Source organism: Echinops telfairi, unplaced genomic scaffold, assembly GCF_000313985.2.
Source record: "Echinops telfairi isolate 266 unplaced genomic scaffold, ASM31398v2 ScPeMD7_7420;HRSCAF=8458, whole genome shotgun sequence".
Lineage (NCBI taxonomy): Eukaryota > Metazoa > Chordata > Mammalia > Afrosoricida > Tenrecidae > Echinops > Echinops telfairi.
In genome coordinates, this window is record NW_022111320.1 from 24,893,499 (window position 1) to 24,910,013 (window position 16,515).

General features: G+C 52.1%; 1 protein-coding gene across 1 annotated transcript in view; it reads right to left on the reverse strand.

The window, feature by feature from the left end:
- Positions 1-16,199, reverse strand: part of LOC101663920 (cartilage associated protein) — a 29,102-nt gene extending 12,903 nt beyond the window's left edge. The window contains exons 1-4 of the mRNA XM_004704053.2: positions 15,729-16,199; positions 8,018-8,167; positions 3,890-4,061; positions 2,416-2,544 (exon numbers count right to left, since the gene is read on the reverse strand). Of these exons, the coding sequence (XP_004704110.1) occupies positions 2,416-2,544; positions 3,890-4,061; positions 8,018-8,167; positions 15,729-16,199 (922 nt within the window). The remainder of the gene's footprint in view (positions 1-2,415; positions 2,545-3,889; positions 4,062-8,017; positions 8,168-15,728) is intronic.
- Positions 16,200-16,515: the final 316 nt, after the last annotated feature.

Here is a 16,515-nt window from a genome sequence, read left to right on the forward strand (position 1 = left end):
GCCATCCTCACAATTGTTCTCTTCTTTGAGCCCACTCTTGCAGCCGCTGTGTCAATCCATCTTGTCGAGAGCCTTCCTCTTTTACCCTGCCCCTCCACTTGACCACGCACACTGTTCTTTCCCAGAGGCAGGTCTCCCCTGGTAGCAGGTTCAGCGTACGTGAGACAAAGTCTCCCAGGAGCACCCTGATACGCAGAGCTATTTTCAGAGCACCAGCGTGGGGTGCCTAGGTAAGCTCCCCAGGGGAGGGACAGCTGGGGCCAGGGGGCTGTCAGAGCCAGGGTGTGTCTAGCACACTTCTCAGCTTCCTGTCTGCTATCTTCAAGCACCCCGAACCAAGCCGGCTAGAAGGCCTCAAGGATTTCCCCATGTTTCAAAGTCCATCACAGAGCTAGCATGAAGCAGGTGAGAAAGAGAAGCGTCAGCATAGATTTTCATGAAAATGAAATAAAAGGCCTAAATTGTGGCCCCGAAGATTGGCAAGATAGGAACCAACCTTGAAGCTGGGTGACAGCACACTGGAATTCATTATACCATTCTCTCTACTTCCATGTATGGCGCCCTGGTGGTGTTATGGGCTAGGCGTTGGGCTGCTAATTTCAAGGTCAGGAGTTCAAAGCCACCAGCTACTTCACAGGAGAAAATGAGGCTGTCTGCTCCCATAAGGATTTACAGCCTTGAAAACTCTATCTAGGGTCTCTGTGAGTTAGATTAAACTTAGTTGGTGGGAATGGGTTTGAGTTTGTTTTTCTTTGTCAGTCTTTCCTACTTTGATGTATATTTGAAATTGTCCATGTGGAAACAGAAAACCTGCGTACACAAGGTTCCATATTCTTACTAAAATAGAGTTCTCCCGTGCAGAGCCGTGTGGAAGGATAACAGCAACGGCTAACACGTGGGCTGAGGGGAGGAGGGAGGGAGGTGGGAAAGGGTGGTTTGCTTTGGAGGTTTGTCTGTCCATCTGCCAGCCGTTGGTTTTGCCACGCAACCAGCCTACGTTATAAAAAGCTTTCTGTGAAAGGAAGCCGTCTCTGTGAACTCAGGCTTAAATGAAACAGTGGCTTTTCCTAGGCAAAAACCCTGCCTCGTAGAAACTGTCCTCCCAGCACCAGAACGCAAAGGCAAAATATTTGCTGAGGACCTCCTATGTGCCGGGGGCTGTTACCTCTGGCAGCATGTATAGAACTAGCCTCTTGTCCTCTAAGAATGTTTCACCAAAGGCGGGCTTCTGGGTTACAATGACACATCAAATCTTATCCTCTGCCCTCAGCGCAAGGGGAGTTCTGGGAAAGAAACTTGTTTAAAACACCTTGCCCTCCTGCTCATCCCCAAAACACCCCAAGAAAGCTCTCCACTGCCCTTGAGCTGGGGCTGGAGCCCCAGACGAGCTGGTGCACAGCTAAGAGAGGCAAAGCCGCTCACTCGGGAAGACTTGGTGTAAAGACTGCTAGCGTGTGGACATGCGTGTGCGCGCGGGTGCAAACCCACGTCCTCTGTCGTGCAAGACTTTCATTGCGGCCTGCAGAGAAAGGAGATGAAATGGGGGGGTCGTTAGGAGAAGAGGACACTGACAAAGGGCATGGCAGTATAGGGTTGCTGAGTCAGAACTGGCTTGATGGCCGTGTTCCTTTGGTTTTTTGAGTTTATAGAAACCTTAGCTATGGATGCCAAGGTCGTTTCTCACTCTTCCCGGGGCAGGTCCTGAGTTTGAAGGGGGGTCCCAGGAGCATGTACTCCAGCCAGAAGAATTGGAACCCGCGCCTGGATGCCCCTTCGCTAGAGACTAGCAGTCTTGCGGCCATGACTCCCAGCAAGATGTCCTGCGCTATCGCAGGACCACCGCCCTGTTGGCTGAGGCTCAAACAAGAGGCACTCCTCAAAGGCAGTGATGTGGAGAGAAAGAAGAGCCAGTCTAAGCTTTGACCTACCTACGCTCCCCGCTTCATGCCAGGTTGACCACTTAGAAGGTTCTCGTTGAAAAAACGCCATGATTTTGGCTCGCGGGAGGACCGACTGGAATGAAGCAGTTACCAGTCTGAAAAGTAAGCCAACACTGGGCAGTAAGGGAAATGAGGATAACGAGATGACTCCAGAGAGTTCATGGAAGAATTCCCATAGCTTTCTATTCCTTTGCCCAAGAATGTTGTGAAGCCCTCACACCTCACAGGTGAGGAAACTGGAGCGCAAGAAGTTAGCAAGTGACAAAGCCGGGTCTCTGAGCGGCGGTCTGGCTGCAGGGTAGGTGCCCTGAATCACGGGGCTGACTTCTTCTGCCGAAGGGGGTTCAGTGAGCTAGCTACCCAATGGCCCTAGGTGGGAAGGGCTACTACCCGGTTTCTCAGAGGGGAGGGAAGCTGAGTCTTTGAAGGATTACACAGTGTTGTGCCTGTTGTCTCCCAGAAGGTGGTTACTTACATTTATAATACGCAAACTGCAAATAATGATACATGGTGGCCACAAATTTCTCGACAGGATAGCCTCCGATCACCGGGGTGAGGTTGTCTTCACACTGCAGTTTGCAGTCCAGGACCTCCACGTAATGATCTGGAAGAGCACACACAGCGGTCAGCGCAGCGCCTCCATGCCTTCTGGGTGTCCCGCCTCCGGAGCAAGACAGACCAAGGTACAAGAAACACAGTGTGCGTCCTATGGAAATGTTCAGAAAACCCCAACCCGAGCTCACCACCGCTCGGTGCACACCAGCTCACAGTGAACCTGCACGACAGGGCACAACTGGCCCCTGTGAGGTTCTGAGGCTGTAACTCTTTACGAGAGTAGAAAGCCTCGTCTTTCTCCCACGGAGCGCCTGGTGGTTTTGAACTGCGGCCCTCTCGAACTGCAGCCCAACAAATAACCAGGCCGCCGCCAGAGTGCCATCAACAACACGGAGGCAACCCTCATACCAGCTATAGACTTGAGTCAATGAGACGATATCCAGAGTCGTCTGCTAGTGGTAACGTGTCTAACAATGCTGAAAGTTGTCCGTCGTAAATAGTTTTTTTGGTGTGTTTTTTTTAAGATGGTAAAATGTCCCTCTGTGGAAAAAAAGACTCCTAAAGAAACAAAAAAAGAAGGGGAAAACCCCTGGATTCAAGAAGTTTAAATGAACTTCCACACGGCAGGGTTTTTAAGTGCCTTTAACCAGTGAAGGGCACGGTGGCTTCCTGGGAGACAGAGCACAGCCCTTTCCCAAGCTCCTTTGGCCAGGATGCCCTTCCTAGGGGGTGCACTTCTAAGCCCGGCCTTCCCCTATCTGCTTTGGGAACCACCGCTGGCCACTGCCCATTTTCTGCAGTGACCCTCGCTACCAAAGCAAAGCCCCAGGGCAGTCAAGGGCATCTGTGCGTGCAGAGGCAGTGCAGAGGCAGGCGTCCGGCCTCTCCTCATTCTTCTTCCTGGGGGTTTCCAAACTTCCTAGAATGAGCACACATTGTTATGGTTTTGTTTTGTTTTTTTCCAAGTAACCTTCATGACAACTTATAAAGGTGCTTTATTCTATTCTACGAGTGTGTGTTGCAAAATCCCCATAATCATCATTGTCTCAGCAGTGACTCTGAGTCCCTGAGCTGCTCCTGTGCCTGTATTTCTAGGCTCCCGAGAGCCTGTGGGGAATCTGTCACCCAGCAGGCCCCCCTGCTCCAGCTTCTTGACCGGCCTGTGCTCCACAGTTCACTCGGCTCTTTCTCCAGCCGTCTCCGCTGAGCCGCAGGCTGAGCCGGGCAGGTGTCAGGGCTGGGCAGGTGTCAGCTCCCCTCGGTTACCCATTCAGATTGCGGCTCCGGGGGTGCTCTGAAGCCACTCAAGGCACAGGCAGGGAGGGCGTGGAGAGAGAGAGAGCAGGGGTACCAAGACGGCAGATTCAGCTATGCCCTGTCCCTGCAGGACCCACCTGCGATGGAGAGATAGAAATCCTTGAAGTCCCTGATCTCCCTGGAGCCTTCGCAGGCTGCGAGACACCCGTAGAAGGCTTTGAAGAAGTCGGGAAGGGCCAGCTCCATGTCCGTGACGGACGTTCTCCAGTTCTCGCCGTTGTACGCCCGCACCGCCCTGATGAACAGGCTCTGAAACGCAGGGAGGAGCACAGAGGGGATCCCCAGGGAATCAAGGCCTTCGCCCCGCTCCACTCTCCTTCGCGCTGAACAAACCACACTGGCCCTTGAGGGGGTGGGAAGTGAGTTGGTAACTTACCTTATCGGTCTCGATTTCCCTACCCTCGCAACGGGTCCTCTTTTTCTTCAGTTGTAATTAAAAATGTAGGTGGGTGTTTGGTGACAAAAGCAATTTAAATCATGGGACAGGCGAGACTCTAGAGTGAGGATCGGGTCCGGGTGTTTGCCAGGGGCCGAGCCCTGGCACAAGGAGCTGATTGCAAAGGGGCCCGAGGAAACGTTTTGGGGGAGACAAAAAAATGTTCTTTATCATGATTATGGCGGAAGTTAGATAACTATAGACCATAGGCTCCCAAACTTACTTGGCTTCTGCCTCTTTTCAGGAAAAGAAAAAAAATTACTCAGCACTCCCCTGGCGATTAAAAACGTTTGTACTATAGACACCCTTAATCCAGGACAGCAGTTCTCAACCTGTGGGTCGAGACACCTTTGGGGGTCGAACGACCCTTTCACAGGGGTCGCCCGATTCATCACAGTAACAAAATGACAGTGATGAAGTAGCAACAGAAATAATGTGATGGTTGGGGGGGGGAGGGGCGTGTCACCACCACATGAGGAACTGTATGAAAGGGTCGCGGCATGAGGAAGGTGGAGAACTGCTGGACTAGGATGAAGTGTAAGGGTCTTCTCTGCAGCCCCCTGCATCCTTCCAGCACTCTCCCCACCCCACCAGGGGCAGTGTCGCCCACTTTGGGAAACACCGAAGACCTTTTTCAAGATCCATCCAATCGGAAGATAATAAACGATAGCTCATCACAGCTGATTTTTAAAATGAATCCAGGAAAACGCAGACACTTGAGAACAGATGTCTGATACCCCTCCCTGCCCCATCCCCCCCTTACCTACACCAGCAGGGAGGTGTTAAACAGGTGGGGCTAGTGACGGGGGAGGAGGGGAGGGGGACGGAGAGTCAGGTGCCTGGCCAGTAGTGAAAACGTGAAAGCATTTCTGCTAGCTGTTGAATGGACCAGCTACCGGAGCAGTAATGAAGGGCCGATAAAGCACCTCGCTCGCTCAAGAAGGAAGCAGAGATTTGAGGATACACGTCAGAACTGGCCCACTTGGCAGGAAGCCCAGGGCTCTCCATGTGGGACTGCTTTCTGGCTACTCCATGATGGGGGGCGCTCAGAGATATTCCCTGGGACTAGTGATTTTCACCAGCTGAAAGGCCCTGATGTTCCCTCCTTTAAGCCCTTGCCGGAGAACCCCTGGTAGCATAGTGGATTATGCATTGGGCTGCTAGCCGCAGGGCCAGCGGTTGGGAACCACCAGCGCTCCAAGGTTTTCTACTCCCATAAAGAGACACAGTCTCAGAAACTCGCGGGGGCTGTTCTACCCTGCCCGAAAGGGTCGCTATGAGTCAGCATAGACTCGATGAGCAGTGAGTTTGGAAGTCCTTCCCTAACTCATCTCTGCGAGGTGCGGTTCTAGAATCCACACCTAAAGATCCCAAAGCTCCGGCCCTGGGAGAGACCAAGGGTTCAGCACCCCACAACTAGCCAAGAGGGTGACCGTGCAAGCCTACCCTGAGGACCCCCAGGATACTGGCCATCTGCTCTGGAAGGTGACCGCCTGGAACCGTCTCCTCTGCACACACGGGCTCCCGTGAGTCCAACAGCAACACAGCACCACCACCAACCAGTCTCTGGAGCGGGCAGCAAGCCCTGGAACCAGGGCAGGCAGAGAATGGAAGGCCCCTGCCCTGGGGGCTGGGCAGGCGGGTGGCTTCTCCAAGCAGCTGGCTGTGCAGAAGCAGCAAGGTGCTGGCAGTGGGAAGGAAGCCAAGCAGAGAATGGGAGCCCATGGGTGCACAGGAGAACAGTGCAGCCAGGCCCAGTGGGTTCTAGCCGACTTCCAGTTAAACACAGCACACTGGCCCGGTTAATTCGGCCCCGCGGCCCAAGCCTGCATAAGTAACAGTGAAGAAAGCAAAAAGGCATCAGAGGAGAGGAGAGAGCAACAGGCAAGAGATTCCAACAAAACAGGAAGTCAAGGTATCGCAAAGGAAGGTCCAGATAGAAGTGAGCTGGGTGCCCTGAACAGTCCCTACCAGGACCAGCGGGAGACACAGAACTGAAAGCAAGGCTCAAAGTCTGAAACTGGGCTGCTGGACTCTTAGGTTCCCTCTCTGTGCCCACCTGACCATCCAAGAGCTCACACCTTCCAAAGCCACCCCTTGCCAGAGGCATCCCCGCTCCCCGCCTCCCAAGAAGGCTGAGGAGTCAGCAGCCGGGCATAAGGGAGTTATGGAGCAGGAGGCTGAAGTCAGAGGGAGACTTCCAACTCAGCTGTGAGGCACCCCTTTCCCCGTCCCACTCTACAGACTAGCTCTCAGACACCAGAAGACAAGCCTGGAAACCCCACCCTCCCTGCCGATGATCAGAGAAGGGTCTCTAGAAATGAGACACTCTATCTGGGGACACCCCTCCCACACACCCCCGCCATGAAAAGGTGAGGACGTCACGTGAACACGCTGTGTGAACACACTACCGAGACTTGCAGTCACACCTTGGGCTCCGACAGCTCCTCACACACTGGCATCCAGAGCCAGCCCCACCTCGGCCATCCTTGGCCCCCCAGTGCCTACACTCAAAAGAACTAACAATAATAGAAAGTGCCCATAAGGGTTAAAAACCCAAACCCAACCCACTGCTGTCCAGTCAATTCCCACTGATCTCGATCCTGTGGGACAGAGTACAGCAGTCCCTACAGGGTTTCCAAGCCTGTCAATCTTGACAGAATCAAGCTTGCCACATCGTTTACCTACGGAGGGACAGGTGGGCCCCAACCACAGACCTCTGCTTAGCACTTTTAGCTCTTGAATCACTGCACCACCCATGGTTGATAAGAGTCGGAATTGACTGGAGGGCAACAGGCACTTCTAAGGGTTGGGTCCTTGATATTACTGTTACTGATGTTGACAGTATTGTCCGTCTTCATCAGAACTGTCCCTCGCAGACACACAGATTTCAATAACCCCCATTCTGTCAAGCGAGTTCCCCAGCTCCTCGATTCCCTTTCCACCTTAGTATATGTAATACGTGAGGCTGCAAGCATTTGAGGCTGCAAGCATTTGAGGTTGCAAGCATTTCCCAGTTCTATTCAAGATGGATGTTTCTGTTAGTTTCTTGTGTTCCTGGTTATTATTGATTAAACTGTGCCCCATCCTCCAAATTATGTATTGGAATTCTTATTTCTATACCTGTGAATCTTATTCTATACCTGAGAATGTAATCCTATTTGGAAATGTGTGTTCGTTGTTGTTAGGTTTGTTGGATAATACCCAAGTAGGGTGGGTCCTAAACCTAATCAATTCTGAGTTAGAAAAAGTACAGGCTAGATTCAGAGGCAACTGGGAAAGCACTGTGTGAGGACCTTCACCAGCTAAAGAATCAGAGAATGGCAGGGACTCCCTTCCAGGGAGGAATCAACAACCAAGGCCCTGCTCAGGACTCTGAGCCTCCAGGATTGTGAAAAAAGTAAGCCGCTGACTTGCGGTATTTCTATAACGGCAGCACTGCGTAATCAAGACACTGGCCATCCTGGGATGATTTCCAAGACACATCCTTGACTTGACTATCTGTTGTTGTTTTTTTACTATCTTAAGACTAAATGATCCAATGAGCATATTTCTAAAAGGTCCCATTGAAAAGGAATTGTGGCTTTAAAATAATCAGGTAGGAGCTCACACATGGATCAGTGTTGTGCACAGAATCTATCACTTCTATTCTTATAATATTCATAAAACGTCACAAAAATCACCGAGGCCCTTCGGTGCCAACAGCTGTGAACTGAGATATGTTTCTTTTCACATTGCAAGGAACCGCTGTGTAGAAAGGCCCTCCTACCTCGTACGGCTTGCTTTCCAAGTCTTTAATGTAATCCTCAGCATCGGGCAAGCTCTGGTAATACGCCATGTTTCTCTTCATCATCTCGTCATCGGGATGCTTCAGCAGAAAGGTGTGTGCGGCTGCGATGGCTTTCGGCAGATTATTTGCCTAAGTTCAAAGAAGAAAGAGCAGAGCCACTTAGTGGTCGCTGAGAAGCGATTGGTCAGAAACAAGACACTTCGGTTGGATCTTCCATAATTTCATGTTCGTGCACGATGTTTCTGGCGAGGCGTTCCTTGCCTCTCAGGACCACTCAAGAATGGTCCAGTCCCTCTGGACCAGTGTTTGTCCCTGAGGTTGGCTGGACAGTGTCTCTGTGCCTCCCCTGATCTCCCCTGGCTTCGACCTGCTCTGTGCCCCAGGGGGCTGGTCCGAGGGACGGAAACAACGGACTTCTTGCTCTCTGGTTTCCAACTAGGCTCACCCATGAGGAGCTCCACTAGCAGCCAGGAGGGAGGGTGGAGAGGGAAGGTGGGCTCTCAGTCTCCTGGCTCCCTCTCAGCACAGGCACCTCAGTCTGCTGTGTCCCTTAATGGAAGGCCACAGCTCCTCTTCCGATGGCCTTCTCCGTATACCGTGTTTCCCCGAAAGTAAGACACTGTCTTATATTTATTTTTCCTCAAGAAGACACACGATGGCTTCTTTTTGGGGGATGTCTTATTTTTATTAAGTACGGTACAACCATCTACATTGATTCAAATATAGTGAAGTCTTCTTCTTCTGGAACATGGACCCACGGTGCTGAGTCAAACGGCAGCCCCAGCTTTCCTCCTTCCCCACGAGGGACACGATACCTGAAGCAGAGCGCCCTGCCCCTCACTTCCCGGAGGGGACTGTTACTCTCACTGTCCATGTCTCCCTCTCGGCCTCAGCTTGCAGCACACACAGAACGGCGGGACCTGACAGGGGAGCCCACCTTGTGGATGGGCTGCCGCACCTCTCCGGTCCCCTCCGGGATAGCAGCTGTCACCACGGGGCAGGTGAGAAGGCCTGCCTGTCTTCGTGACCGCTCAGAGCCACGCCCGTCACTAGGTCTTATTTTCAGGGGATGGTTTATATTGCACAAATGCTTAGGAATCCTGTGCGACTTCTTCTATTTTCGGGGAAACACGGTACTCTCTCTCCCCCCAGGTGCCATGGCTCTCGTCCTTGCCCCTTTAGGCCTGTGGGATGATCGTCGCCCGTCCTCTATGGGGGTGCTGGTGGTTCCACGAAGCAGAGTGGGTTGGATTTCCCATCCCATCGACCTCCAGTGCAAGGAGTCCTGGTGGAGCTGTGGGGTAAGGGTTGGGCTGCTAACGGCAAGGTTGGCAGTTCAAACCCACCAGGCGCTCTGAGAAAGAGATGACAACTTCCGGCGATTCACCGTCCCCGAAACCCTCCACGGGCTTCTAGGAGTCAGAATGAACCGCTGGCTAGGGCTTGGGTGCAACCGCTGGCTTGGGCTTGGGCTTGGGTGGACCCACGCGTACCGACTACCGGGTCAGGGAAGACGTGGGTGTTACGATGATGCTGAACAGACGGCAGTGGAACACTCAGACCAACGCCGATGATGATGAGAGGGCTGGTGACCAGATCACAGAGGTCCAGCCCCATGGTGCACGGTGCCTCTGAGAGCCAGAAGCCGCATCCACGATGCTGACAACATGCCCACCACGACTGGCCCAGGAGACCCGCACGACTCGCTGTGGACCCTATACCCTGCAGACGCCTCTGTCCTTACACCCTCTAATCCACTTTCCCTAAAGTCCCCAGCACGACGGTCCACATCTTTTCTGCTGGAACCTGGACCGACCTCTTAGGGTTTTGCTACATCTTCTTCTGCTTACGTTTCCGTGACCTCACCTTCTCACTTCGTCCGTCCACTCAGCAAAGATTCACTGAGCACCTCCTCTCCGAGGGGGCTTCCAAAGTGACATTCTCTTTGCATTCCATTTTTTCCCCGAACTTTCTGAAGCCCCCTCGCAGGTAACAGCCCTGTTTCATAAAGCGAGTCTACGGTGATAAGCCAGAATCAGGAAGGAAATGAATAGTAAATCCCTGCCCTTCATAGAGTGCACATTCCAGTAAGTCTTCCCTGTCTCCCCCCAACCTCAAGTCCCAACCTGTCTTTTGCCGCCCCCCCCTCCAACCCAAGACCTGCTGTCCACGTTCCACACCCTGCTGCCTATCAATTAATGAGTCCATCTCTGCGCAGGCTCAACCGTAGACTATTCAGGTCCACATCCCTGGTGTCTGGCTGCACCTAGGGCAAGGCAGGGCACCGTAAGGATTGGTGACCCCCAACACAGGGCCATCATGGCTGCATGATACTTGGAGACATGCATTCGTTTGCACGGTGACCAGCTGGTGCTGAGCTTCACTGCTGACGGAGGTGGGTGTCAGGTCCGAATGCAGAAGTGACTCATAGGATAAATGCCCTGGTCTCTAAGGAAACTCAGCAGCTCTGCCAAGAGGGGGAAGTTGCTATAGGGAACTGCAGGAAGAAGCTGCCTGGCGTGGAAGAGGAAGAGGGAACAAGAGAAATCGCTTGGGGAAGAGTAGGAAAAGCTGTCCCTTGAGATGTGGACAAATAGCAGGTATGTGAGCCCTGGAGCTTCCGGGCCAGCAGGTGGCCTTGCAGGCAAAGCCCAGGTGGCCTTGCAGGCAAAGCCCAGGAGGGCGGAGGCCTCAGGCAGGAATGATGTGCTTTGCGATGGTCTCCATGAGCCAGGCGGACAAGGAGATGGAAGCCCCACTGTGCAGACACACTATCAATCACCAGGGGACCCCACGTTGAGACATGGGCTCTGCTCCCACACCCTACCCCGGGAGGCCCCTGGTCTCCCCGCACAGCTGGTAGGGAAGAGCAGGTGCAGACAGCCTTCTCAGCCCTCCCAGAGGGGCACTCAGAGCAGGAACTAGGGAGCCTGGCTGGGGGAGAGAGAATAAAGGGATAGTTGGTTTACTTGGGATTTTGGACACTCATCGGATTGCACATACTGGTACCCAATGACCCCAGAATTGGAGCCAAGTCCTAGGGGCAGCGTGGTGATGGCCCCATTGGAGAAGCAGTGGGTGGAGAGGACGGCAGACCCCAAGCGTCGGTGCTGATCCTCTGAGGATGCCCCAGTCAGAGGCTTGTGGAGGGACTGGGTTTGAGGGAAGTCTCCAGAGCCCTGGAAGAGTTCTACAGAGAACGCACCCTCACTGGCCGGAAGAGGCTGGTCTGGCAGTGCTAGGGAAGAGGTGTGGATGCGGGCTCTTCAATCATTTGTCAAGGAAATCAGATTTTCCGATTTCCAGAAATGGAGGGACACAGAGTTGCATTTTTACAGCCTCTAGCTTGGAATCTGAGCTTGAAAAGTATGGGACCTCTTCTGGGAGAGGTGATTTTGTCCATGTCGGCTCAGGCTCCGCCAACCAGGACACAGGGCCACATCTTGGTGGCTAGAACTCCCACAGAATGAATGCAGGTGGGCTTGGGGACTGGCGGGTGCCTCAGGGGCAGCCCCTTACACCAGAGGACCCCAGCTACCAGCCAAATGAGCCTCCCTTCAATCTGCTCACTGTGGTAGCAGGCCCTGTGGGCAGGGGGAGATCAGGTCCAGGTGGAGAAACGTGGAGGGCAGGGAGGGTATCTGAGAGCCAGTCCCACTCAACTCAGATTTGGTTAAGTGCCGGCCTGCTTTTGGCTTGGCCTGTGGGAAGATGTGTATTTCAAAGAAGATGGAAGCTAGGGAGAAACCCTTAGCTCTTTTCCCCCCAACAGTTTTATTGGCATATAATTCATCCATCATACAATTCAACAATTCAATCACATCAAGAAGAGGTGCACAATCTTCAAAACCCCCCAACGCTTGATGTGAAACCTAAAATGGGCTCATGGCTCGGGACTCATGGTGAGCTTACGGGCTAGCATTTCAATCCAGGGTAAGGTAAACAGAACATTCCAGTTGGAGGGTCAAGTCTGCCCAGGGCACTTTGAAAGAAAATCCTGATCGACTTCAGAAAAATCAGTCAATGAAAAACGCGATGGAGCACAGAGGAGCCAGAGATCATTCAACCAACCAGTTGAGATGATTGTTTTTTTATAAGTTCAAGCAAAACTCCTTGCCTGGGCCAGTCTGTATCCACTTTCTCTAGGCCCTGGTTCCACTCAGACTTTTTCCTTTACTCACTGAAATAAGAGCCTGCTTCACCCCGGCTTGTAAGGGTGACTCAGAAGGGTACAGTAATGTTTACCCCCATCCTGCAGCAGCATCCCCCGCATTTATCTCCAGCCTTTGTGTCCAGGTAGAATACCCATGCCTGGCCCCAGTTATTATCTCTCTACCTAAAAAGAGGGCTTGCAAACAAAAACATCACTGAGGTGAAAAATAAATAAACCATATATGATCACCACCTAAAATTATTTTCCTAGTGATATTTTCAGTTAAAGCAATTAAGGCATGAACATTCTGCCTTAGCAATAAAATTCTGCATTTTTCCCTAGTTGGGTGGATTAAATTCTATCCTCCCCCAAATATATATTGTGACGCCCTGGCCCAGTAAATGTGGATGTGATTTGAAAATTGGTTTTTCTTCTGTTTATGTTAATGAGGCCATGTCAGAGTGGAAAGGGTCCTAAACCTAATCACTTCCATATAATAAAAAGAGCAGAAGAGCCCGGACACACAGGGAACATGAGATGCTGAGGAAGGACCCATCTGCACGCAAAAGAATGCCGAGGTTTCCAGATGGCACCAGAAATCAGGAGCAAGGCCGAGGTTAGAAACTTACTTTGAACTATTAACCGCTGGAACTGTAAGAAAACAAGTCCCTGTTCTTTAAAGCCATCATCCTTGGTATTTCTGCTGTGGCAACACTAGATAACTAAGACATCTGTCCTATAAGAAAACAAAAACTAAACTCACTGCCACCGAGTCAGTCCTGCCTCATGACCCTACAGGACAAAGTACACCTGCCTCGGTAGGTCTGCAAGACTGTCAATCCTTACAGCAGTAGAAAGCCTCATCTCTCTCTTAAAGAGTCACTGGTGGTTTCAAACTGCTGTCTTTGGGGCTCACAGCCTAACGCATAACCCACTACGCCGCCAGAGACCCCAGAATATCAAGACAGATGGCATTTTCTAACTTGTAAGTAGGTGCTTGTCACAAGACCTACAAAGGGTTCATTTAGGAGAGAAGCATGCGGCTCAGAAGCCTCCTGAGGGGGTCATGTGAAAGGAGAGACCCATGTCATCTGGTCCCATCAGTAAACGTCCTTCTCCTCGTCCCTAAGTCACGAGTGCACGAAGGAAGTCAGACCTCCTTGTATCACCAGGTTTAAAAACGAAGTGTTCTTCTCCTTTAAGTCCCCACCCTTTATTTTTTTGCTTCGGTTTTGTTTCGGCTTTTTTTTTTTTAAGGCCCCCCCAAAAAGGGTTCCTTTAACCGGACGTTTTTTTCTTTTTCCATTTTGTTGTTCCGGTTTTTTTCTTGCAGTGGTACAACCATTGGCCCCCTCTCTCGTTAAAAATCTCATTATCCCATAAAGTGTCTCTCTAATTTCTCAAGTACGTATTGTGTACCTACATAGACTGGTGTTAAAATAGCATACTGCTCAGGCAGGCAGGCTAACTTTAAAACAATGTCAGGATACATTTGTGGGTGAAGAAAGATTTTCATATCATTCCAGGTAACTGAGTATTCTTCTTTGATAGAAACAGGATATTTTTAGCTTAACAAATAGTACCAGTAAGAACTAACCATCTTTTTTCTTTTTTTAATACCTTTTTTTAATACTTTTATTGGGGGCTCTTACATCTCTTATCACAATCCATACATTCCTCCAGTGTGTCAAGCACATATGCTGCCATCATCATTTTCAAAGCATTGTCTTCCCACTTGAGCCCCCAATATTAGCTCCCCATTTCTTTCCCCTTCCTCCCTCACAAACGATGTTATAGAGTATTTTTTCCATATCTTACACCATCCTCCGTCGTCTCTCACCCACTTTTCTGCCTTTCGTCCCCCTGGGAGGGGGTTATAGATTGATCCTTGTAATCAATTCCCCCTTTCTCCCCCCACTCTCCCCTAATCCTCCTGGTATCTCTACTCTACTTGTTGGCCCTGAGGGGTTTATCTATCCTGGATTCCCTGTGTTGCATGCTCTTATCTGTAGCAGTGTGCATGCTCTGGTCTAAGCCTATTTGTAAGGTAGAATTGCGGTCATAATAGTGGGGGGAAGGAAACACCAAAAAACTAGAGAAAAGTTGTGTTTCATCTGTGCTATACTGTCCAGACTGGCTAATCTCTTCCCTGTGACCCCTCTGTGAGGGGATGTCCAACTGTCTACAAATGGGCATCGGCTCTCCACTCCATGCCCTGGCCCCATTCACCTTGGGTATGGTTTTATTCTGGGTCTAAACATCCTTTTGTCAGTGTCCGGGAATTTTATTAATCTTAATCTCTTGCTCTATTCTAAATCTGCTTATTATTGCCAGGTGATTCACAAAACTGCTAAGTTTATATAAAACTAACCAAATATAGAAATAACCTAGTGTTCCTCCCATTGGAAGTTCTGTGTTACTTTATTGCTCATATGAATGTCACAGACACGTGGCTTGTCCTACAGGAACTATGAAAAACAGATCTTGAAGTCCAAGGACTAGAGGAAATTGTTTTTTGTGTGTCACAAATGATTTCAAGTCAGTTCCGATTTTACTTGTCCTCTTTTTATAACCATGCAGCCCAGTGTGGGTCTGATGGGTAAGATTGTGACCTTTCCTTTCTCTGTCTCAAATTCGTTTTTCCTTTTTATTTGTGTCTTTTTTTTTTTTCTTCCAAAAGCAAAGTTTTACAGAAGACTTCTATCTTCTGTCTTGGGCATACTAGGGATTTATTTCTGTAGTTATTAAAACGAATGCAATAGTTTCTTTTTGAAAAAGAACCGGGGCGGAGAATTCAGCAAGAGAAAGTAGAAACAGGGCCTTAAGAAGGCTCTCTTGACAAAACTCTGTGAAGACGCGCTAAGAGAAAGCCTTTTTATCCGGTAAAACAGGGAACTCAGTCCGTTCTTAAGCCTTGTGGATCCCCACAAAGGCTCCGAGGAAGGAGAACCGCAGTTATTTTTAGCCAGCAGTCACAGGCAGGATTTCCGCAGGAGGAGGAAGACATAAAAAGAAGCGAGACCACCGTGTTAAATAAATGCCTAGATGAAAGAGACGGTGGCGGTCGCAGACCCCGGTGGTCGTCTACAATTCTACCCGCTTCAGCTGGGCGGTGTCCTCCCAACTTGTCCCTGCCCTTCCCAGGTCTCAATTTCCTCCCCTCCTCGGAATAAAAGGGGCTAGGCTCCTTCCCGCCCTGTTAGAGCAAGTCACTGAGAAAAGGTTTTATTTGTGCTGTGTCCAGTGTTCTATGAGCATACTCTCTGCCTACGAACAACCCTTGAAGAACATTCTCGGCATCCCTATTTGAGATAAAGAAGGGAGGCAGAACTTGGGTGGGGGACAGCCAGGCTCAGCAGGAACCGTAGACCGCGCCCAGGGCGAGGGCGGGGCCCAGACAGTGGGCGGGGCCCAGGGCGAGGGCGGGGCCCCAGACCGTGGGCAGGGCCAGGACGGGGCGTGGCCCGGGGCGTGGGCGGGGCTGGTTACTGGGCGGGACCTGGGGCGGGGCCCAGTCGCGGGGCGGGGCCGACTTGCCTTGAAGTAGGCGAACTGCAGGAACTTGTAAGGCTCGCGGCGCTGGAAGTCGGCCAGGACCTCCCGGCTGGGCTGCGACTGGCGGAAAGCTGGCAGCCCCTGCTTGCAGCGCTTGAGGCAGTGCGCGCGGCGGAGCAGGCCCCCGAATATGCGCAGCTCGGGGTAGCGGGCGAGGCCGGCGGCGGGCTCGGGCTGGGGCGCCGTGCTGCAGTTGAGGTGGCAGAAGGCCTCGCTGTCGCGCAGCAGGCGGTGGAGCCGCAGGCTGATCTCCAGGTAGCCCACGCTCTCGGCCCAGCGCTCGCCGCTGTACTGGTCCAGCGCGTGGCGGTAGGCCGACTCGAGCGGCATCAGCTCGTCCCGCGGGAAGCTGCGGAAGCTGTAGCGCTCGTACTGGGCGCGCCCGCCGCGGAGCGCACAGCCCGCGCACAGGAGCGCCAGCAGCGCCGCCGCCGCCCCGCGCCTCGAGTCCATTGCGCCCGCCCGGCGGAAGGAAGGACGGACGGAAGGAAGGGAGCGAGAAGGAAAGGAAGGAGGACGGCGCAAAGCGCCCCGCAGATCGTCGGGAGGCGGGACGCCTGCCTCCGGCCCGCCCCGTCCGGCCTCTGCTCCCCACCCCGCTGGGGGTCCGGGCGCCGCTCCCTGCAGGGGGAGGGTGCCCAGGAAGGCGCGCTGCCGGCTGGTTTTCCCCTGGGAAAGGCGCGCTATCCGTGGATTCCTCCACTGTCCACTTCGCTTAGAGTTGGCTGTCTGCAAGCCAGACTCGGCTCTGATGGGTTATAGGTTAGCG